At 42.3% G+C, this 24,519-nt stretch overlaps 1 protein-coding gene across 8 annotated transcripts in view; it reads right to left on the reverse strand.

Moving 5' to 3' along the window:
* LOC135224510 (myb-like protein P) overlaps positions 1-24,519 on the reverse strand; it is an 871,197-nt gene that overhangs the window by 205,245 nt on the left and 641,433 nt on the right. For all 8 annotated transcript variants that reach the window (XM_064263552.1, XM_064263551.1, XM_064263553.1 and 5 more), the window contains one exon: positions 6,600-6,760. In XM_064263552.1, coding sequence (XP_064119622.1) covers positions 6,600-6,760 — 161 coding nt within the window. The remainder of the gene's footprint in view (positions 1-6,599; positions 6,761-24,519) is intronic.

The raw sequence follows: 24,519 nt of genomic DNA on the forward strand, positions 1-24,519 counted from the left end.
CCTCTCTTTCAGGCTGCCGCAGTCAGGGAGACTGCTCTCGCAACCCTGAGAGCTTGGGTCGGCGGCTTCGGGAAGAACGCCGCCAAAGGGCAGCCTTACATCCTGGAGAAGAGGATGGCTGTCCTTCTGTTTCCCGGAGGCAAGTCGACGGGGTACGTCGACCCTACTGAGGCAGCCTCGACGATTGCGACCATTCAACAGCAGGTCGCTCAGTGCATGAAGGAAGGACCAGGCCAGAACATCTTGGCGGAGGTCGCCACATTGGATATAAATGTAGAGCCCATGGTAGGTGTGGACGACTTGTTGGTTGAGGTAGGTACGTTGGACGCTCAAGGGCTTCCCTTGGGCGTCTCTGGATCTTCATCTCCTGTTCCTTCTTCTTCTTCCTTCCAGGGCTTTACGGGGGCGGAGCTCCCGTATAGTGCACCGGATGCCTCTGTGGTTCCCAAAGTGAAGGGCCACAGGGCTCAGAAAACCCTTTCTAAGACGTCGTCGTCTAAGAAGACTTCTTCGGCGTCTTCATCTCGTAAGTCTCCGGCTTCTCACCCCGGAGCAGAGAAAGTGAAAGCATCCTCTTCCTCTGCTTCACTTTCTAAAGGGTCGAGGAGCAAGTCCTCCAAGGAGAGATCCCGTACTCCGGCGGAGTCGGTGGTCTCTCCTCCTTCGCAGGTACTTTCTCTACGTACCCCATCTGCTCCTGTGCCAGTTCCTGGCTTTGATCCTGCTGCATTTTCCGCCGGAAAGATGCAGCAGGTGGGGGATCTTGTAGGATTGTTGAGGAACAGCAAAGAGCAGATGTTCACTCAGCTGTCGGACAGGATGTCCACACAAGAGAACCTCTTGTCTGGTTTTAATCAGGCCCCGCAGCTTGCTACTCCAGCACCTAGTGCCGGTCTCATTCAGCTTCCTCCTCATGATTCCCTCCCACCATTCTCCATGAGCAACCCTTGGAGAGTAGCATCTTATGCTCCTTTCCAAGATGGTCTCATCTCCATCCTGGAGTGTGGAACTCAAAGGATTGAAGACTTCGAGTTCTATCCTGAGAATTTGCAGCCTCCATTCATTGGCTACGCCAGGCTGACGGAGTCAGCTTTGAACAGAGAGGACAAGATCCCGAAGGAGACAGTCCTTTACTCCAGGGATCAGGCTCAGAGGGAATGGCTTCGTTGTCTTGAGGATTGGGACTGCATCAACACTAGGCGCCAGGCCTTCAAAAGTCCTTTCACGATCTTCACGACGGAAGAGGAGACTCCACTCTCCTTCTTGACGAAGATCGCAAGCGTCACGGCGCAAGCAGGCCTAAAAGGAGATCCTTTGCCACAGCTGAGAGAGGCAGACCCCACATCACCCTTGTTCCCTTCGTTTGGTGATATGTGGGAGGACTTGCCAGCCACCTTCACAGTTGGAAAGTTTAAGCCGGACTGTGCTATGGATCAGTTCGGTGAAATACTTCCAAGACTTCCCGATAACCTCATTCAAGCTGAATTTGAGGCGAGGTCTAGACTGGCAAGGACTCTCAACACCATGGTCATGACTGAGGTAGCGGCTCTTTCATATGCTTCGGAACCGCTCTTCAAGCTGTTGACCAAATCACAGACTTATACAGTCCAATCGGACTTGTATGAGTTTGTGGTTGCGAGGGTCAACTGTAGGAAACATGTCCTCCAGGAAGCAACTATTAGGCATGAGCCAAATAAGTTGCTTTCCTCCAACATCTGGGGGGCGGACCTCTTCCCGGAGTCAGCGGTTAAGGAGGTCCAGAACGAGGCTACGAGACTCAACCAGTCTCTCAAAGATCATTGGGGCCTCTCCGCCAAGAGGAAACAAGATTCGTCTGCTTCGAGTAAGAAGCTGAAAAAGTCCAAGAGGTTTCAACCTTACCAGAAGAAGCCTCAGCACTTTGTTCAGTCTGTATCAGCCGTCCCAGTCACCCAACCAGGACAGGCTTCCACGTCGAAGGGCCAGACGCAACATATCCTCCTGATCTCACCTCAGGCTCAGCCATCCACATCTTATGCAGTCTCCCCGGCGTTCAACCAAGTGTATGAAGGCCAAGCCTTTCAGCACTTTAACCGGTTTGTCAGGGGAAGTAGAGCCAGAGGAGCCTTTCGTCAGAGAGGATCAGGTAGAGTCGTTAATAGAGGCATACACTTCCGTGGAGGACGTGGAGCTCACCCAGCACAGCAGCAGTGAGATCTCCAAGGTAGGAGGGAGGCTGTTCCTCTTCCGGCATCAGTGGGGGTTCAGCAAATGGGCACAAAGTATGTGTCAAAAGGTCTGGGTTGGAGCTTGGATCAAGGGCCCCCTCCACCCAGACCATTCCTTCAACTTCCATCGAAGGAATTGACAGATTATGCGGAGGAACTCCTTCAGAAAGGAGCAATATCGAGAGTCAAGCATTTAAAGTTTCAAGGTCGCTTGTTCAGCGTGCCAAAGAAAGGCTCATTAAAAAGAAGAGTAATCTTAGACTTGTCCCAGTTAAACTTATCCATTCGCTGCGACAAGTTCAAAATGCTGACCATCTCCCAGGTACGGACCTTACTTCCCCGTGGGGCCGTCACCACCTCTATCAATCTTACAGACGCATACTATCATATCCCAATAGCCAGACACTTTCGCCCTTACCTAGGCTTCAAGCTAGGGGACCAGACATTCTCATTCAAAGTGATGCCCTTCGGACTGAATGTAGCTCCCAGGGTATTCACGAAACTAGCGGAGGTAGTCGTTCAACAACTGAGATCACAAGGGATAATGGTAGTAGCATACCTCGACGATTGGTTGATTTGGGCACCAACTGTCGAGGAATGCCGGAAAGCCACAAAGAAAGTAATTCAGTTCCTGGAGTATCTGGGATTCCAGATGAACAAGGGAAAATCAAGACTCACTCCGGAGTCTCGATTTCAATGGCTAGGCATCCAATGGGATTTATCCTCCCACAATCTGTCAATTCCGGTAGCCAAGAGTAAGGAAATAACTAAGTCAGTAAAGCAATTTCTAAAGTACAAATATGCTTCAAGGAGAAACCAGGAAAGGATCCTAGGTTCCCTACAGTTTGCCTCAGTAACAAACATCTTGATGAAAGCCAAACTGAAAGACATAGGCCGGATCTGGCGCTCAAGAGCAAATGTCAGATCTCGGGACAAGTTGTCAGCAATTCCGCAAATCCTTCGGGACCATCTGCGTCCCTGGACTCAAATGAAGAATCTGTCCATGTCAGTACCTCTTCAATATCCTCCTCCGGTAATAACCATCCATACAGACGCTTCATTAAGCGGTTGGGGAGGGTATTCCCAGTTCAAAAAGGTTCAAGGAACTTGGTCACTACAGTTCCGCCAGCTTCACATAAATGTATTGGAAGCCATGGCAGTGTTCCCGACTCTGAAGAGGCTCCTGCCACCAAAGAACTCTCATGTAAAATTGGTTCTGGACAGCGCAGTAGTAGTACACTGCATCAACAGGGGAGGTTCCAAATCAAGACATCTAAACCATGTCATGATAGCCATCTTTTCCCTGGCGGACAAGTTCAAATGGCACCTCTCCTCTACCCACCTAGCGGGAGTAAGGAATGTGATAGCAGACGCTCTATCCCGGTCAGTTCCCTTGGAGTCAGAATGGTCTCTGGACAACAGTTCGTTCCAATGGATACGCTGGAGTGTCCCAGGTCTCCAAGTCGATCTCTTCGCTTCTCAGGTGAACCACAAGCTTCCATGCTATGTGACTCCCAACCTGGACCCTCTGGCATATGCCACAGACGCTCTGGCCTTAGATTGGAACCAGTGGAAGAGGATTTACATCTTTCCTCCAGTGAATCTTCTTCTGAAAGTTCTGAACAAACTCAGGACTTTCAAGGGACAAGTGGCACTAGTAGCACCAGACTGGCCGAAGAGCAATTGGTATCCCCTGCTTCTGGAATTGGGTCTTCGCCCACAACGGATTCCCAATCCCAGGCTCTCTCAGTCAGTACAAATGAAGACTGTGTTCGCTTCCTCAGGAATTCTCAAAGCCCTAACTTTATGGACTTCATGAAGTTTGCAGCCAAAAAAGATGCAGGTATAGATCCCCAGAATATCCTTTTCCTGGAATCAGATAAAAGGGATTCAACTCTGAGGCAGTACGACGCTGCAGTTAAGAAGTTGGCATCTTTTCTGAAGGAATAAAACATCAAAATCATGACTATCAATTCAGCTATATCCTTTTTTAGGTCCTTGTTTGAAAAAGGATCAGCAGCTAGCACTATTACTACAAATAAATCTGCCTTGAAGAAGATCTTTCAGATGGGTTTTAACATAGACTTAACAGACTCCTATTTTTCGTCTATTCCCAAGGCTTGTGCTAGACTTAGACCTTCTGTAAGGCCTACTTCTGTGTCATGGTTTTTGAATGATGTCCTTAAGTTGGCTTCAGATACTGACAACTCAACTTGTTCATTTATAATGCTCTTAAGAAAAACATTATTTTTGCTAAGCCTGGCTTCAGGAGCTAGAATTTCAGAACTGTCGGCTCTGTCCAGAGATACGGGTCATATAGAATCGCAGCTTTCTAGCTAAGAATGAGGATCCTTTGTTGAGGTGGGAACCTTGGAAAGTCATTCCTCTTCCTCAAGACCCTTCCTCTTTGTCCAGTAATGACCTTACGAGCCTTTCTGTCTAGGATATCCTCCTCCTCTTCGGGTCCCCTCTTTAGGAGAGAAAAGGGTGGCACTTTATCAATTAAAGGCATAAGACAACAGATCCTCTACTTTATTAAGCAAGCAAACCCTGAATCTTTTCCTAAAGCACATGATGTCAGGGTAGTAGCCACCTCAATTAATTATTTCCAACACATGAATTTCGATGACTTGAAAAAGTATACTGGATGGAAATCGCCGACAGTGTTCAAGCGACACTATTTAAAGTCTCTTGAATCTCTAAAATTTTCAGCAGTGGCAGCGGGAAACATAGTTTCCCCTGACTCTGCACAGTAGTATAGTTAAAGATCCAGATCTCCTTTCTGCCTGCCTCACTTAACATTTCGTCCACCCTATCATACTGCTCTACACTTCGCCTTAGCCTTAGCTGCTTATCTGAATGGCTTAGTGGTGTGTCCCTTATTTTTTTGCTAGGGACACCCACACAAAATATTTGTATATAACCTTACGAGTGTGGTTCCCTTATTTTTATGCTAGGGTCCCACACTCTCATATCATGATGGTTTGATACTTTGTATAATATTATTTATGTATATAAAATTTATTTAGTGTTGCATTATTATATTGTTATCTTTACACACACTATCATATATGAATATGTTCAAGATTTGTAACTTTGTATATCTATTTTGTAACAATACTTACTTAATTATAAGATATAATTAATTTGAAGTGCCCCTATTTAGAAAATTATCTAAATATGTTCATGACTTTCATTTACCATTTTATATACATGTTCTCTTATTGCAATTATAGTATTGTAGATTTAATTTTTAGTTTTATTTTGAGACCCTCTTTTTTCTTCAATCTTGTGCTAATTCTCTGGTACTATTTCGCGCAGCGACACGAACTGAGCCCAGAAAAAGGATTTTGACGTAGGAAAAATCTATTTCTGGGCGATTGGTTCGTGTCGCCCAGCGAAATCCCACCACTACCCTACCCTGTTGCCAAGATTGCCTGCTAACTTCAGGATGGCCACCAGAGGCGCGGTGATCGGCATGGCGTGGGTTGTTGTAGTAGTAGCCGCCGGCCCGATCTGTAGGTCGGCTCTCTCGTAGAGAATTTTGATCGCCCCAGTTACCATACCGACACCCTTCTTTATTTTGGGAGAGCGAGTCAGTTATTTTGACATCTTCTTTGATTTTTTTCTTCTCTGGTATTTGTAAGCTAATTTACCTTAGAAATAATAAACTGAAGGATTATTTCGCTGGGCGACACGAACCAATCGCCTAGAAATAGATTTTTCCTAAGTCAAAATCCTTTTTTTATACACATCCAAACACTATACTCCACCCAAGTAAGCTGCCACAAATAACATTTTTAATAAATTAAAAGAACTTTTAAGTTTTATTTGACATTTTTATTACCAATAACTTTGAATATCATAGAACTGAAAATGCAAAAAAACTCATTCTGTGTCTATGGGGAATAACTTTATATTCATTAAAAACTAACATATGTATTTTAGCTGCAGGCCAAAAAATTATCAAATGCCACCTCTACAAGTTCCTAACGTTATCTTTTTACATTCTTTTTACTTTTATCTAGATTGAAAATATGAAATTTTCAAAATTTCCAAATGTTTTTGCACTTTAATACTGACTTCAAACATTACTGAATTCTCCTATCTTGGTTACAATTCACCAAAAAATAAGTGTGACAAAGATGAATCATACAATACTGCGATACAGGTAACTTCAATTATCAAGCATTTTCACCAACTTACCGTAAGTCTAATTTAGTATGCTTTCACTTACTTTCTTAATAATAAAAATCGGCCATTGAGACTACTTGATATCATAAAATGCATCACAATGTTTTCTTAAATACATAAATTGTGAAAGAATATTTTTTAAAAAGTCGTAAGAATGAGGTTCTTAATAAATTAAGAGCTGAATTTGGATATACATACCTTGTTGATGCTGCTGCTGCTGCTGTTGCTGCTGCTGTTGCTGCTGCTTCTGCTGCTGATACTGCTGATGCAGGGAGTTATGAAGCTGTCCTATACTTAACTGCTTATCCATCTGTTCTCTATTCCTTTCACCATCTTTCAAGTCACTGGCTACTATTGGACTGCAATAAAAATAAATTGATTCTCTACAAAACTTCATAACCCAAATTTGTACACATTCTTTTACACCAAAAAAAGCACACCAGTTAAAATTAAAAACTCATATAATCCGGTTATAGTTATAAAAATCAAAATTCTTCCTCGGGAAGTGGGCTTTTTGTTGTGTACATAATTTATAGCATAAGAAACCAGCTTAGGGAGAAAACAATTTGTTCATTTAGGGAAGTTCACATTGGTTAAAACGAAGGCATTATTTTTGGTGCTTAACACACTGCACCTGCTTGTCATGTGTATATGTATTTGATGGTATCAAAGACACATGTATTTGATGGTATCAAAGACACAGGTATATGAGACTGGGCTCTGCCCCATCTATCTAAGCAAGGCATAAGAAAATTTTTTTGTATTCCTAGTACAGCATAGGCGGTCAACATACCTCTATCAATCCACAGGATTGTATGGTTTGTTATCCATACAAGGATGTACTGCTTGCTATCCATACAAGGAATCCTTATTGAACTACACTGTGAATCAACTTCATACAGATGCCTTATTCAACAATGAAAAGTGTGACTAGCAATATAAATTCCAGCTATACAGCCAAACACTGGGGGATTTTCTGCAATTCAGTGCATAAGGCAGTGAAAAGACAGTTGGAGTGGTTGAAAAGCAAGGCAAGGAGATCCAAAAAGAAAATGAGATGTACTAAAATCTAACGCTAAAACTTTGGGGAAACCCATAATAACACTAATAAACATCAGTTGGAAAATTCTGACAGTAGGATGGAACAGCAGTGGAAATGGAAGTATATGTGTAAAAAAATGGATCTGAATCTACCACCACAAAGGGGTAGCCTAGGCCAGTCCATGCACTTGGATGTTGTGTTGCTGCCAGTGGGGGGGGGGGCGCGCGCTCTGGCTGCAAAGCCCTGCCAGCCAGGTCAAATTCACTCACAAGGGATATTTGGGTCACTGATGGGTCAGAAAATTTGGTGAAACTTGTTGCTATGTAGCAGTAATTAAAAGTGAAAAAAATATGGTTAGGTTGAAAACAACTGCTTTATTTTGTTTTTCAACTGGATTCAACAGGAAATTAGGTCTACCATTCAGAATGGAAATCTACCCTGATCTGCTCACTGCTAATACCCCAAAATTGCACTAATTCAAGATGACCGATGCTACGGCTACCATATGCCAAATTATCAATTAATTAAGGAGTTTATTTTTTACTTAGTTGTAATCTACAGCATGTTTTCACCTATGTTATTTGCAATGTTTCTAGGTTGATAATGCTTGAATTTAATTTCATTTGTACTGGTTGCAATGGAATAATTGAATGATTGTAGTGTTGGTTGATAAACTAAGACTGAACAGATATGGCGTGTGTCATCTGTAGAAAAGTGATTAATCTAGACAAGTCCAAAGAGTATGTCAAACTGACACAGAAAAAGTGTGCTGGTATTTACAGAGCAAACAAAGAGAGAAACTTAGATGTTCCATATGTGGTCTTTAACAAGTCATGATATTCTTATGCACATAAGTCTCCCAAAAAGCTTGATTCTTCTGAAGTGGGTAAGGCAAACCTGAGATCAGAAGAAGAAAATGTCTTCAGTTTCAAAATCCACTGCCTCTTTTGTGTAGTGCTTGTTGAAATGTCTAGCAAAGAAAAATCCTACCAAAGCTAGCTATGGATACAGTCATGTTATGATTTTAGGATTCCAAAAGAATATCATTTGTCACTGTCACATCAGGGAGGATCATTAAGCCTTGGAAGACAAGTCTCGTCTTTCTATGATAAATGATCTACAAGCTGAGGAGGCTCTATACCATCACATGTGCAAGGATAAGTTCAAGAAGGGAGAGGCTCCTCCAGGATTTGCATCTGATGAGTCCAAATCTTTTAGTAAGAGAAGAAAAGTTGGTTGACCTAGAAGCACATCCAAAGTTGATGCTGTTCAATCTGCAATTGATTTTCTGGAAAACAACATGACGAGACTCTTACACTGCAAGGCTTGCACCAAGTTATGAAAGACAGTGGCATGACTGAGGAGGAAGTGTACTCCCACAAGCAACTGAAGCAAGAGCTGGAGAACCAATTACCACCATCAGACAATGTCCTAATATCGTTACTTTGAAGTTCAATATTAAAACTATTATCCAAGAAGCATATGACAGAGCAAGTGAATTGAAAGAAAACTTTCTCTGATATGTGCAGACTTATTGACAGTTTGGGAATTCATAAGAACAGAGACAAAGTCCATGGAACTTCATATTGAAGAACACCCAACTTCTGAAAAAATGTTTTGTTGATTTAAATGTTGCATGCCTCCCTTATTCATTGCAACTGCTCCTAAGCAGCATTGTCAAGAGCAGAAATGCAAGGTTGCGTGCAGCCAAAATTGGTCAGGCTATCCTGCAATCCGCATGTCCTCGCTCATTTCTTCCACCTTTGCAAGTTGGTCTCAGTGTGACACTCTATCAGCAAACTTGGCTTCTGCTCTTCATACACAAAAGCAACCCAGTATAGATGCAATGCTGCAGCAGTGCAAGGTGTTTATCTCCCAGAAGAAATTACAGGCTCTTTCCTCCAATACCAAGCAGAACCTTAAGTGGCCATGGGTCAGTCCATGTAATGGGCCAAATGGCAACATTTACCCCAGCTGTCAAGAGCACCAGGAAAATCCCACGATGCAAGGTGGACATGGAGGTCAAACAATTAGCTCAAGTGAATCAGGTTGAACAGAGAAATCCAAAGACAGTTCTTTCCAAAATTATGTATACCAATGTTGAAGTGTTTGACATAAAAAATGACAGCCTCAATTTGATGTGGACTGCAGCCTTCCACCTTCCAAAACCACATCCTATGTGGCTAGGGTACATGCAGAAGCTACATCACAAAATTCAACATTCTGGAAAAAGCTCTGACATATTCCTCCCCAAGACTGACCTCACTCCATCTGACCCTACTTGTGTCTGCTCTATATTGGTGTATATTATGGACCATGCTAGCAGGTACAACACAACTCCAGTCGTCACCTTTGACCAGCAGTTGTGGTGGATAGCTCTCATGATAATTGAAGCTCAGCCAAATGAAAGTCCATTACCTCAGATTGTGCTTACCCTGGGTGGGTTCCATACAGAGATGAGCTTCCTGTGCTCTATTGGTAGTATTATGGCTGGCTCAGGCTTGAAGGAGGTGATGTCCAAAGTGTATGAAGGCAGTGTGGAGCATATGCTGCCTAGGAAGGCTGTAGCATGGGCTGTCAGGGCTTATCTGTTGGTGGACTCAGCCATATGGCATAGGAAAGGTCATGGCAATGAGCAAATGCCATCAGCTCAAGGATCATGCATGCCAAATTATTCAAGAAAGCAAATCAATGTCATGATGATGTCAACAAGCATGGGCAAGCTGCTCTAGAAATCTTATACAACTGTGAGCCTGGAAATACCCTTGACTTTGAAAGAGGAGCTATGTTCAGTAGCAAAGTTGTGCCCAGGTCGGTCTATCTGCCTCCTGAATCTCTTCCACCCACCCGTGATGCAGCCAAGTACCACAATTACACTGTACCACCAGGTACAGACATGGAAAGGCAATCATCTTGATCCAATAAAGTGGGGTTGGTTTACCTACAAAGACCAGAATTTATAAACTCAAGCCAATGAGGATGCAGAGGGATGCCACTCCAGCATCTTTGCTAAAACTAGTCAAAATGCAACTGTCATGGCAATTCTGACAAAAATACTTGTTCCTGTCGCTAAAATGGACTGTTGTGCACCCAGGCTTGTGGTCACTGAGAGGGAATCACCTGCACCAATGCTGCAGTGAACACTGAAGCAGAGCTTCTGGATGATTCAACTTTTAAGATCTTAAATTTGGGAATACAATTAAGGAATGTTGTCACTTTCAAGTTCTAATATCTTCTCAATCTTATTGAAAATGCTTTAGATGAATTCCCTGGCCCCCAAAATATAGGATTACATACCTTGTTTGCATTTATAGCACTATTAATTTGGAAGATGTTAAACTTTTTGGTATTAAATATTGGTGATGGTAGCCATCTTGGATTAGGGCCAATTTAGGGCATTAGCAGTGAGCAGATCAGGGTAGATTTTTTATCATGGCTATTGAACCTAACTTACTGTCAAAATCAGTTGAGAAATAAAAAAAAAAGCAATTTCTTCCAACTTCGGTTCTTTAATTACTGGACTAATGCTAGGCAGGAAGCCTGTTCAAGAAATTTGAACCTAAATAGCACTGTACTTAGGTTAAAACTTCTATTATGATTTGCATTGTTCAGTTGGCAGCCTTTGCCTGGGTTCAATCCTGATAAGAGTCAGATATCTATTTTTGTTACATACATGATTGTATGTTGATTACTTATATCCATTCACAAGGGCTAATTTGAATGAAATTCTGTCAATTGGGTCACTACTTGGTCGGGAAGTTGGGTTAAACAAGTTACTATGCCAGGCAGTAAGCTGGGCCTGATAAAAGCCTTTTCTGGGCTCAGTTCGTGTCGCTTCGTGAAATAATCCTTAAGTTCATTATTTCTAGGTAAATGATACTAACATTATATGAGAGAAAAAATAAATTCAGGAGGATGTCAGAATAACTGACTCGCTCACCCTAAATAAAAAGAGGGTGTCGGTATGGAGCTGGGGTGAGTGAGAACCACTACCACGAACCTCTTGTCATTTAGAATTCTCCTTCATCAAAATCCCCCTCCTGAGAGAGCTGATACACAGTCGGAGTCAGCAACTACTACTACTACGCTACCCACCACGCCGACTGCAGCGCCTCTGGTGGCCATCCTTTTCGTTAGCGAACTTGGGTACACACGTGCTACTTTTGCTCTGACTTTCGTGTGTTTTTCTGGATTTTACCTTAAACATGGAATTAGCAGCTATCGCCACAGCTAAGTTAAGTACCCCGAAAGGTTTTACACTAGTTTTTTTGTCAGCCAGGAACTATTTTTACCGTTTTTTAGGTCCGATAATAGTCACCTGGTCTGGCGCATGGCGGCCTTGCCGACTCGCCTCATGTTCGGTTAGATACTTCGGTCCCCCATACCGTGGTATCTATCCAGTGTATTTATTACCTTTATATGTGGGTTTTATCACGTGGTACACAAGTTCCCACACATTTATTATTTTACATCGTACTATTCGGAAATCCGTTGCCTGTGCCTTAGATTAGTGTTCATGCATGCATGTCCCTTGGTCTAGGTGTTTAGGCTTGTGAGTGATTACTATTTATTATGTCTCTTCCAGTCCAGCCATCCTGGCCGTTGCCCTTCGTTTTACGTGTCGGCTAAGGCCAGCACCTGAGCAGTTTGCTTGTTTTCCTTCGGGGAAATTAGCCTACTTCTCCTGGACGTTCCCTTTCTCTCTCACTCATGATTTCCCTTTCTCTCTTTATTACGATCTATTTATCATTTTAGGGGTTGCATGTTTAGGGCGATCAGTTTGGCCTAGGCTAGTTTTGTTGCATTATCGCCTTGTGGTCCACTCTCGCTCACGTGGTCAGCTCAACCTAGGCTATGTTTTGTTGCATTATCGCCTCATGGTCCACCTGCGCTCGCGTCGAGCCACTGGTCGCCCTAGTCCCACTCCCCTCCCCCTCCTCCCACGCGGAAGGGGGGGTCTGTCCTCGCTCGCTCACGGTCGCTATAGCGACCATCTGAGCACCACTCCCCTCCTCCCCCCTTTTAGGGGGGTCATGGGAGTTATGGACTTTAGGGAATACTGCTGGACCGTCCTTGTTATCTGTGTGCTTCGGGGGAGTTCTGGTGTGATCAGGGGGGGTTGGCCACCCCTTCTGTCCACATCAGTCCTTCTCCGGCGTTCCTTTTGCACGATCCCTCCTCCCCCCCTCCTCTCTTTTTTCTCGTTATAGCTGTCTCCACCAGCTATTGAAGGGGGAGGGGGATCGGTCGGTCCTACATGCTTTCCCGGTGTGTATCAGTAGTCCCCTTCGCCTTCTGACGGAGCGCCCGCTTGCTATCCGAGCGCCCCGGTGGTTGACAGAGGGGTTTTACAACGGAGCTCCACGCTCCAACTTATTACTTAATATTTAGTTTTAAATTATGGGTAATCCTCTCTCGTTCTCTCCGGCGTGTTGTACTCCTCCTTGAAACTCAACTATAGGTGTATGAAAGGTATCTGGTTTATCTAAATTCTCCTCTCCAGCGTACACCGGGAGATTTCAACCAGTTTCCCGGATCCCATGGACTCTCCCACACGGATTACAGGGGAGGATTATGCCCAAAAATTTTATGCTATCATAAGTGGTCCTGATAGTGTATAACGAAGATACTTATGTATCTATCCACTTACAGGCTACCAACTGTCAGGAGGCCGGGTGTAACGCCGTCCTCCAGACCCCTGAGGGCATGAGGTCTGTCGCTCGCACGCTCCCTGTGCCGTCCGCCACAAGGACTTGATCGTGTGGCACCATGTAGCCTGCTCCATCTGCTATGAGCTGGTGGAACAGTTTTCGGACGGAGTAAGTATATAACGGCATAGGTATATTCGTTCCTGGTATATACTATCACATAAATTTGTGTTATAATGCTATATATAGTTCTAACAGTTTCAAATGTTAATCATTCGTCCTCGGGGCTTCGTTGTAAGGACTACAATGACCCTCTTTTTCAGGCTGCCGCCGTTAAGGACGCCACGTCGGCTACCCTGAAAGCCTGGGTAGGTGGCTTCGGCAAGAACGCGCCGAAGGGGCAGCCATGTATCTTAGATAAGAGTATGGCTGTTAGGATCTTCCCAGGCGGTAAGTCGACCCCGCCGCGGCAGCTCCGATGATCGCCGCCATTCAGCAACAGGTGGAGCAGGCCCTGATGGAAGGGGGAGGCCAGGACATCTCAGCAGATGTCGCGACGCTGGACCTCTGCTTCTTTTCAAGGCTTCACGGAATCAGAGATTTTAACTAAGATGCCTACTGCCTCAGTAGTCCCCAAGGTGAAGGGGCAAAGAGAGCAGAAGACCCTGGAGAGGACGTCGTCTTCTTCCTCTTCTCATAAGTCTCCGGCTCACCATCCCGGAGCAGGGAAAGCGAAGACTTCTTCTTCGCATTCGAAAGGGTCGAGAGGCAAGTCCTCTAAAGAGAAGGTCCGCACTCCCGCCGAGCCAGTACCTTCCTCTTCTACCGGAGCTCCTCCGGTGACCCCTGTCGAGGCCACTCCTGTTGGTCCCTTCGATCCTGTCGCTTTCATGGCAGGGGTCATGCAACAGGTGGGAGACATGGTCGGTTCAGTGATGAATACCAGATTCGATCAAATGAACGCCCAGATCTCCACCTCGTTGACTCAGTCCGGCCAGTCGATTCAGAATATTTCTGATCGTCTGACGGACCAGGAGAATCGACTGGCAGGGCTGAGCCAAGCTCCTCCAGCCGTTCTCCCTGTAGCAGGCGCCGGAGTTGCCTCGTTGCCTGACTACAACACCCTTCCCACCTTCACTATGAGCAATCCCTTGGAGGGTAGCAGCCTTTGCTCCTTTCAAGGATGGTATGATCTCCATCCCAGACTATGGAACTCGTCGTATCGAGGACTTCAAGTTCCATCCCGCCGGCCTGCAACCGCCTTTCATGGGATATGCTAGGCTAACGGAGACAGCTCTGAACAGGGAAGACAAGATCCCTAAGGAGACTGTTTTATACAGTCGCGAACAGGCCCAAAGGGAATGGGTACGTTGCCTGGAAGACTGGGATTGTACCAATACCAAACTCCTGGCATTTTAGAGCCCTTTCACGATCTTTGCTACGGAGGAGGAGGCACCACTCCCCTTCACAACAAAGATAGCGGAGGTTACCATCCAAGCTGCCATGAAGGATGAGCCTCTCCCTCAGCTTAGGGAATCAGACCCGACGTCACCACTCTTCCCAGCCTTTGGGGAACTCTGGGAAGACCTGCCAGCAACATTCACGGTAGGAAAACTCAAGCCGGACTGTGCCATGGATCAGTTCGGTGAGAGACTTCCTAGGCTACCGGATAACCTTATCTAAGCCGAATTTGAGGCAAGGACAAGGTTAGGCAAAACTTTGAATTCCTTAGTGATGACAGAGGTTGCCGCCTTGACTTACGGTTCGGAGCCTCAATTCAAGCTTCTGGCAAAGTCACAAACACAGACTGTACAGTCGGACCTGTACGAGTTTGTGATAGCGAGACGGAACTGCAGGAAACATGTCCTGCAGGAAGCTACAATTCGGCATGAGTCGAACAAGCTGCTTTCTTCTACCATCTGGGGAGCTGACCTCTTCCCAGAATCAGCTGTAAATGAAGTGCAGCATGAGGCGACCAGGCTTAACCAAAGCCTTAGGGCTCGCTGGGGTCTTTCCAGTAAGAGGAAACCTGAGAATCCTCCTGCTGGTGCCAAGAAGCTGAAAAAGACCAGGAAGTTCCCGTCCTTCCAAAAACAGCAGCAGCAACATTTTGTTCAGGCAGTTCCGGTCTCTCAACCCGTGCAACCGGCAGCTGCGAAGGGTCAAAACCAGCCCATCCTCCTGTTGACTCCACAAAGCCAGCCCTCGACCTCCTACGCGGTTTCCCCGGCTTTCAACCCTGTATTTGAAAGCCAAGCCTTTCAAGCCATTAATAGGTTTGCAAGGGGAAGCAGAGCTAGGGGTGCCTTTCGTCAGAGGGGTGGCGGAAGGGCAACCAACAGAGGGAAACACTTCCGTGGAGGGCGCGGAGCACGCCCTGCACAACAACAGTGAGATCTCTCAGGTAGGAGGGAGGCTGTTCCTCTTCCGTCACAGGTGGGGATTCAGCAATTGGGCACAGAGCATTGTGTCCAAAGGGCTGGGATGGAGTTGGATCAAAGGTCCCCCTCCATCCAAATCATTCCTTCAATTACCAGCAAAGGAATTGACAGATTATGCGAAAGAGCTCCTTCAGAAAGGAGTAGTGTCAAGAGCCAAGTATTTAAAGTTTCAAGGACGCTTATTCAGCGTGCCAAAGAAAGGCTCATCAACTAATCAGTGTTGCTCCCCTTATTTTTATGCTAGGGAAGCACACCAACATATAATTGAGATGCTTTTTGTGATTTGAATATATAAGTTTCAGTGAGTGTTCTTTCCTTATGTACTTTTTTATTGAACCTCACTTGTATTAAGGGGGCCGGCCGGAACGCCTATATATGGAGGTATAGGGCAAAAAATGCAAAGTCATGAAAAAATTCATGGAGCTTCATTGAGAATACGTATACGAAATATTTCGTCAAAATTCCTCTTACTTTCGTAGTTACAGGGTAATTAGTTAGCGTAACTCAATAAGCCTAAAACATTGATCCATACAAGAAAATGCAATATTTCCTCTATTATCGTAAATTTTTATAATTATTGTCAAAGAAATTGGGAGAAATGGCATCAGTAGACATTCCCCGAGTCGAGAAGGAGACTTCAGGCCAAGTCCAGTCCTGATAATGATTTAGTGCGATCACAGACTTCGAGTAGTCTACACGTTCCATTTCACCTCTGACATACGCCTGCTTTTACGTATGTTTATGTATGTTTCGGCAAGAATTTCATTATGCCAATGAGGAAAAGACAAGGAAAACATCTCGCTAACATACAGACGGAGAAAAATTGCTCAAGTATTATTACAGAATATCATAATATATGCGTAGTTAGTGAAAAGAGAGGGGAGGGTTGCTTAGTAACGACCCCGTCTTGCTTGACAGCACACGTCACACTGTGCCCAAGGCTACGACGATCTTTGAGCAAAGAGATCTTCATTTATGATAAATAACAAAGTTTTGTTTTTTTTAAACCCAAAATGGAATATGAAATTCATAATAATCATGATTTATTAAATTGTCTTTGTAAAAAAAAAAAAAAAAAAAAAAAAAAAAGAGTACCCCCTTCGAGTTTCACCTCTTGACATTCTCTTGCATTTACGTTTATCTTTGTTTCGGCAAGAATTTCATCATGCCAAAGAGGAAAATACAAGGAAAACATCTCGCTAACATACAGAAGAAGAAAATTCGCTGTAATAAGCCGAGTTAGCGAAGGGGAGAGAGAGAATTGCGTAGGAAGGAGTGCCCCATCTTGCCTCAAGCAGTGCCCCAGGCTGCGATATATGAGCAAAGGGATCATCATTTTTATGATTAAAATTATGATAAAATTAAAATAGTTTTGGTTTATTAATACACAAAAAAGAAATTATACATTCATAATAATCATTATTTATTAACATTGTCTTTATAGAAATACGAAGGAAAACTTTGAACGCCCGTATCTCAAAACTATACTTATTGACCTTCAAAATCTATCTTCTCACTTAGTTTTAAAGCTATAACATTGAAATTTGGTATATAACTCAGAAAGACATTATAGAACAATCAAATAGAGCCCTTTTTTCCAATTTTTCTTTCATATTTTTTTATAAATTTTTTTCTCCTGATTTATAGGGTTTATTTTTTACCATATTGAAAAATTCATATCTTGCAAAAAAATGACTTTTAAAAAAAAACTCTCCATTCGATTGGAGGTCTACATCAGGTCTATATATGGTAGTAATCCCAGGTCTTAATATTAAATATCAAGGGAGGAGATAGAATTTGAAAAATGGTTATTTTTGGGATAAATCACCCTGGCGTCACAAAACCGAAGGTCAGAGGCAAAAATCATATGCGGTTTGGAGATGTTCCAAGTCACCTTATTAAGTGGTATGAATATCAAAGTCCTGTCCTTAAAAAAGGGCATTAGCCGGCCGGCCCCCTTAAATAAGTTATCATAAGTTAAAGTATAATTTTAAGGTTAACTGTATATATTTGTTTCATTAGTTTAAGTTAACTTTATTTTATGATAACTTGTAAGCTCTCAATCAGATTATATTTACTCTTTTTTACTTTTGTTTTATTGAGACCTTTCGCCTTTTTAACTTTTCCAATCTTGTGCTAATTCTCTGGTACTATTTCACGAAGCGACACGAACTAAACCCAGAAAAGTGATTTTGACGAAGGAAAAATCTATTTCTGGGCAAGGGTTCATGTCGCCCAGTGATATCCCCCCCTGTTCCCCGCCCTGCAGCCCAAGATTGGCATCTAACTACAAGGATGGCCACCAGAGGCGCTGCAGTCGGCGTGGTGGGTAGCGTAGCAGTAGTAGTTGCTGACTCCGACTGTGTATCTACTCTTGCCTCTAAATTGGCCACAGCATTGGGTACGGGTGTAAGAGTGTCAAGATTAGGACTAGGAATGACAGGTGATGGGGAAGTTTCAGAAAGAGACAAGTTATCATTAGACAATTCCTGACTAACTAAGCTTTTAGCTTTAGCTCTAGAAGTCGCTTTCTCTTTTTATCTCTATCTAACTTGTTCGTGTAGCTAGTCAATATCTTCTAGGTTCTCTTATCCCAATTAATACATTCTCCAAGTTTGTTCTGGCGTACAAGTTTGTTCCCTACAACCTGTGCAAATTGAATGTGGATCATTGCAAGCTTTAGTGATCTTAGTATTGCAGCCTTAATTCCATGCAAATTTTAACAATTTATCTGATTTCCTAATAGCTAATATCGCCAAGATCAAAAGCTACCAATATTTAAGAGTACTTCACCAAATAACTCCAATAATGAGTGACAGTAAAGAATTCCAAAAATTCCGCTGACTACTTCAAATATACCTAAAATTACTAACCTATTATTGTATTAATTTTTGAGGTTATATTATTAATATCATTTCAAAGTCCTCTTAAACATTTTACCATTAAAAATATATACCTACAGCCAATGAGAGAGAGAGAGAGAGAGAGAGAGAGAGAGAGAGAGAGAGAGAGAGAGAGAGAGAGAGAGACCATTGAATGGCAACATCATATACATGACCATCAAGAGTGAAATTATGAATTAGTCCTGAGACAGAGAATAATAATAAGAGAGAGAGAGAGAGAGAGATAATGACTCCTAGACTCCGAATCCTTCCACTTCGTCAATACATATATCAAACTGTCATTTACTCCCCCACCCTCCTTCCTCCAAGTGGATAAAAAGACTGGGATTCATCATTTTTTTTTATTAATCTTATCAATATTTGAAAATTATTTATGAGGTAAATCATTTATTTATATTACAAAACAAACATATGTAAGAGAGAGAGAGAGAGAGAGAGAGAGAATGTTAGTTTATTCTCATTAAACTTAATATTTGAAAACTAGTACTGTATATTATTATTTCACCATAAAATGCAGTAATGGCCTTCCAGATATACTGTATACATGAAATTCCATGCCAAACAAGGGCGAGAGTTACCACTATGACAAGCATATCTCACGTGGCGAGAGAGAGAGAGAGAGAGAGAGAGTGTTATCCTTATTTAAAAGAGTGTAATGGATAGATTATTGTATTTCTTTAAAATACTACCACAAATGAATTTTTTTATTAGTTATAATATTAATATCATTATCATTATGTGAAAATATTAATAAACATACACATGTACCATAAAAATTCTCTCCTCTCCATAATAGAGAGAGAGAGAGAGAGAGAGAGAGAGAGAGAGAGAGAGAGAGAGAGAGAGAGAGAGAGAGAGAGAGTTATCCATATTTGAAAGCGTAAAATGGAAAGGTTGTTGTAGTATTTCTTTAAAATACTATCACATATGATTTTTGTAATTACAATTATTATCATTTGAAAATATTAATAAACATATTATACATACATGTACTATAAAAATCTCAAATCTCAGTAGAGAGAGAGAGAGAGAGAGAGAGAGAGAGAGAGAGAGAGAGAGAGAGAGAGAGAGAGAGAGAGAGAGAGAGAAACACACTCCCTCTCCTCCAGTCACATTAATGATATATTTGACAACTGTTGAACCTCAGTTTGGTACCTGGAGTTTGAAAGAAAGATGCATGAAGACTGGGATTTCCTTAATTCTTACATAATTTTTTAATTTATAAACTAAAATCTTACAAATTCACTATAGTATTTTCTTTAATGAATTGATTGCTCTTTATATTTATATTATTTGAAAATTAGTAAATCATTTATTTATCATACAGAAAACATACATCTCTGTAAGAAAGAGAGAGAGAGAGAATTATATAATCTACAACGAAACCAAGACCCAGTGCATGTCGCTGCTCCCGAGATCGCTTAAGCATATTGCAGAACCTCAAATTTTCCTCGGAAACCATCGGCTGGAATTTGTGCACGAATTTCTGTATTTGGGTCACATTATCACCGACGACCTAAAAGATACGGCAGACATTGAACAGAGGTATTGTAAACTATGTGCAGCTGGCAACATGATTGCAAGGAGGTTTGCCTTCTGTCACCGAGACGTGAAACTGCTGCTCTTCCGCTTGTACTACTACAGTATCTATGGGTGTTCCCTCTGGACGAACTATACCCGAGAGACCATGAGACGCATCACTGTTGTGCACAATGACATTCTGAGACGCCTCACAAACACTCCCCGCTACCACTACGCCACACAGATGTTCATACAAAAACCACCTGGACAATTTATAAATCATTGTTAGGCGAACAATGTCCAGTCTGGTAACCCGAGTGAGAAACAGCAGCAACTCGCTCATACAAAGTGAAGCAAGAAGAATGAATGAATAATTAATAATTATCTGGTGTCATGACTACCAGGATCATTGACGCCGAATGAAGCCATTTGGACAACCAATTTGGGAAAAATCCACACACACATCATAAAAGCTCTTAAAGTTCCGCATCAGCTATTGTACTATAGCTAGCGCAAAGATGCTACTTACGCATTAAACACCACCAAAGCTTAATTATTATTATTATTATAAAATAGTTTAACCAGGCCACCGAGCTGACCTTCAGCTCCCATGGGGCTGGCCCAAAGGATTAGATAAAATGCAAGGTCAAGGCCAAAAGCCACGAGCTTGGACCAAACAGGTCTTATAGGATAATAAATAATGAATTAAGATTAAATAAGAAATTGCACAGAGGCAAAGGCTTTCATACTAGAACACAAACAGGCAATAAATACATTTATTCACGTTTCCATACATTCATTCTAAAAACCCAAAGCTAAAAACTACACACATACATGAAAGCGAAATACCTAAATTTCGTTAAAAACTCCAACTTATTTTAAAAATTCAACAACACACTCATAATCATGCTGCGCTTCTTCACCCAATATCTTTGTCAAACTGTAACTACCATCTCTATCTCTTTTGTCTTTAAAGTGCTGCTCTCTCAGTTCCCGATGACTAGGACATTCAACTAGCAAATGCTTAACAGTCATCGGGACGAGACAGTCATCACAGTAAGGTTGGTATTCACCACTCATGAGATACCCATGTGTAATAAATACATTATTTCAGTTTACAGGATCTGTAAATAAAAACCCATGACCTGAGGTCATGGCATTAGGAGGGTCCTACGTGACCAAAGCAGATCTAGATTACGCTATGCGCTGTCTGCAGTAGCCTGGTTTAGCTCTGAGCGTTGTCAACATTTTATATTAATGATAACTTTGCACAACAACTTCCATGGGAAGCGGTTGACCTGTTAACCTACGCCGGAAACTTGTAACTTCCGAGCCGGCGGACTACGTATGTTTTTATATGAATCGCTGAGATAGCTAATGTTCCGCTATCGACGTGATGCTTTAGAATGGCAGTTCCGTGCCAACCTTCAAACATATCGGTCTCCCGACCGAGCTGCATCTCCTAGTATGGAGTTACAGAATAAAGTTGTTATATCTGTTCAACTTATCTGTTTGAACCCTCTCCTTTAGTTAAGAAGAACCACTCTACTAAGATATCCCAAGGAGATGGGAGGAACCAGAAACACTTACGAATGACAGTCGTAAGGAGAAAACAAAAAAAGTCTTTCGCAAAGCGAAGGGACTTAGACTGGTGGCAGCGGTGGGATAAAAGAAATAGAATTTAATCATGGCTCGATTATCGAGAGAATAGATGATGTATTCATCGTGTCAAGTAATATTGTCATAGAAGTAGATATGCATGCAATATTTTTGCCTGAAGATGACGTCCGTTAACTTAAAAAAGACCTGGTGAGGGTTGCTATTTCGCTTAAGGAAATGCACGAAACGTAATTTTCATGCTAACTCAGAGATTTCGCTAGCTCAAACACTAAGCGTCGCGGAAATGTTGTCTTATGACATACAAAATAAAACCGCCGAGGCAGAGGAACTTGCTCGTGACCTGCTGATGTGGTCTGTGCGGCACAATACTCTCGAACGCCGCAACCCGCTTATTCTGGCTGGACTAAACATCTTAGGATCTGTTGCGAATCTAGGCTTAGGAATTTCAAATCGCCTTAAGATAAATAATCAAAATAAAAGAATTGAGTTTTTGCAACACAAAACCGAATTGGCTTTGTCCGAACTTCGCAGCCAGTTATCTTCAATTAATCAAATAATGAGTATCGTAAATGAACATTCAAATAATATCGATCAGGTCATGGAAGTTCAACATTTGCTGGCTACATTAGCTTACCATAGTTCGAAAATAGATCATATCCGTGTGAAAATATCACATTTTATTGAGAAGTCAAAAGATTACGTAGAAGCGATTACGTTAGTGACAGAGGGTGTGTTATTTTCCTCACCTCAGGCCTATTAAAGATCTGACGTTAACTTTGGAAAACGGACGGGAGAAACTAGGTTATATTCCTTTATTAGACGCCCATAAAGTAGAGTTTTATTATAGCCTAATAATCAAAGTCAGCGTTGAAAATTATAGAATTATGATCACAATACCTTTTGATTCTTCCGATGCTTGGCAATCATACAAAATAGCCACCGTTCCTACTTTCATGACAAATAACTCAAGTCCAGTAATATCCAATTTGACGGGGCATGTACTGATTTCTTCTGATAGAAATCATTTACAGTCATTAAAGACTTAGATAAACTCACTCACTGTTCAGAAGCCATGAATAATAAAATTTGTACAGCCGACTCTTTTGAATTCTATCCTATATCAACGGATTCATGTGAGTTAGGCATAGTGCTAAACGGCTCTCTCTCTCATACAAGCGAAGGTTGAATGGTTCCTGGATCCGTTACGATAAAGCCGGATTCAACGTAGTATGTCCGGATGGGACCACCGCCCATGCCCCTATCTTTGTAGCAGCTGATGGTTGTACGGGGACATCTACAAACTACCACCGTCAGAGGGGTCAACACGATAATACGTGAGAAGGCGTATTTTGCGAACTACACTTGGGCATCTACAATCATCCCATCACTACCTCTCCCATACAACGCGCGGGTGGCTCATCGTTTGACGCAACTGGCTGAGATGAACCAACGCGTCACCGACTTATGCAGGTAGGAGAAAATCTTCGCTACTACATTCTGCTGGCCGTGTTCAGCGTGACGGCCATATTGGTTATCGCCGTCAACATCTTTGCTTGGCGTAGGCTGAGGCGTAAACAGAAGGATCTCCAAGGAAACGTATTGGCCCGTCTAGATGAGTACCCGTTAAACTCAAGTCGTTTGAGTTTAGGGCCGCCGAACCTGGCCACTTCAGTTTGTGCCTAGGGAATTGTCTGGAATTGTGTTGTGTGTGAAAAGCGGTCCGTATGCTGGCAAAAATGTAGGACAAGAAAGACTCACGCCTTTGCATTTGAACAGTTAAAGTATCTCTCGGGCACCTAATAAAATATTATAGCCCAATATTATACATTAATATACTCCTAAAGGTATTTTTCGGGCACCTAATAAAATATATCAGCCCTATATATTGCATTTGTGCACAATTACACAGTTATACTATTATACCATTGTACAATTATATTTATCTATTACAAAGAGTGACAAGTACTCTTTAACATTACCATGATCATGCTATAATCTGTAGTAACCATTATTCTTAATCAGGTTACCTATTATCATATTAATCATGTATACATGTTAATCTTTTGATTTTTATTTTTCCTTTTTATTATTTTTGGGTACCTAATCATTATTATTACCAAACATGGATCTAGATTTTCCATGCATTTATCTTTGTTTATGAATATGTCAAAATGGGTATGTAACAGAACCTTTTTATGCATTTAATCACTTATTATGTTTATACCTAGACATATGTTACGAGCACGCTCATATGAAACAATGTTTAAAGTAATTTTTTTTATTCAAGGCTTGAATAGGTAGCAGTCCGAGCCTAATGTAATAAATACATTATTTCAGTTTACAGGATCTGTAAATAAAAACCCATGACCTGAGGTCATGGCATTAGGAGGGTCCTACGTGACCAAAGCAGATCTAGATTACACTATGCGCTGTCTGCAGTAGCCTGGTTTAGCTCTGAGCGTTGTCAACATTTTATATTAATGATAACTTTGCACAACAACTTCCATGGGAAGCGGTTGACCTGTTAACCTACGCCGGAAACTTGTAACTTCCGAGCCGGCGGACTACGTATGCTTTTATATGAATCGCTGAGATAGCTAATGTTCCGCTATCGACGTGATGCTTTAGAATGGCAGTTCCGTGCCAACCTTCAAACATATCGGTCTCCCGACCGAGCTGCATCTCCTAGTATGGAGTTACAGAATAAAGTTGTTATATCTGTTCAACTTATCTGTTTGAATCCTCTCCTTTAGTTAAGAAGAACCACTCTACTAAGATATCCCAAGGAGATGGGAGGAACCAGAAACACTTACGAATGACAGTCGTAAGGAGAAAACAAAAAAAGTCTTTCGCAAAGCGAAGGGACTTAGACATGTGTCAATCTTGTATGTCCTATACGGAGGCGGCATATCGTTACTTCCCATTTCCTAGGCATAGATTCAT

The sequence above is a fragment of the Macrobrachium nipponense genome, chromosome 12, assembly GCF_015104395.2.
Source record: "Macrobrachium nipponense isolate FS-2020 chromosome 12, ASM1510439v2, whole genome shotgun sequence".
Classification (NCBI taxonomy): domain Eukaryota; kingdom Metazoa; phylum Arthropoda; class Malacostraca; order Decapoda; family Palaemonidae; genus Macrobrachium; species Macrobrachium nipponense.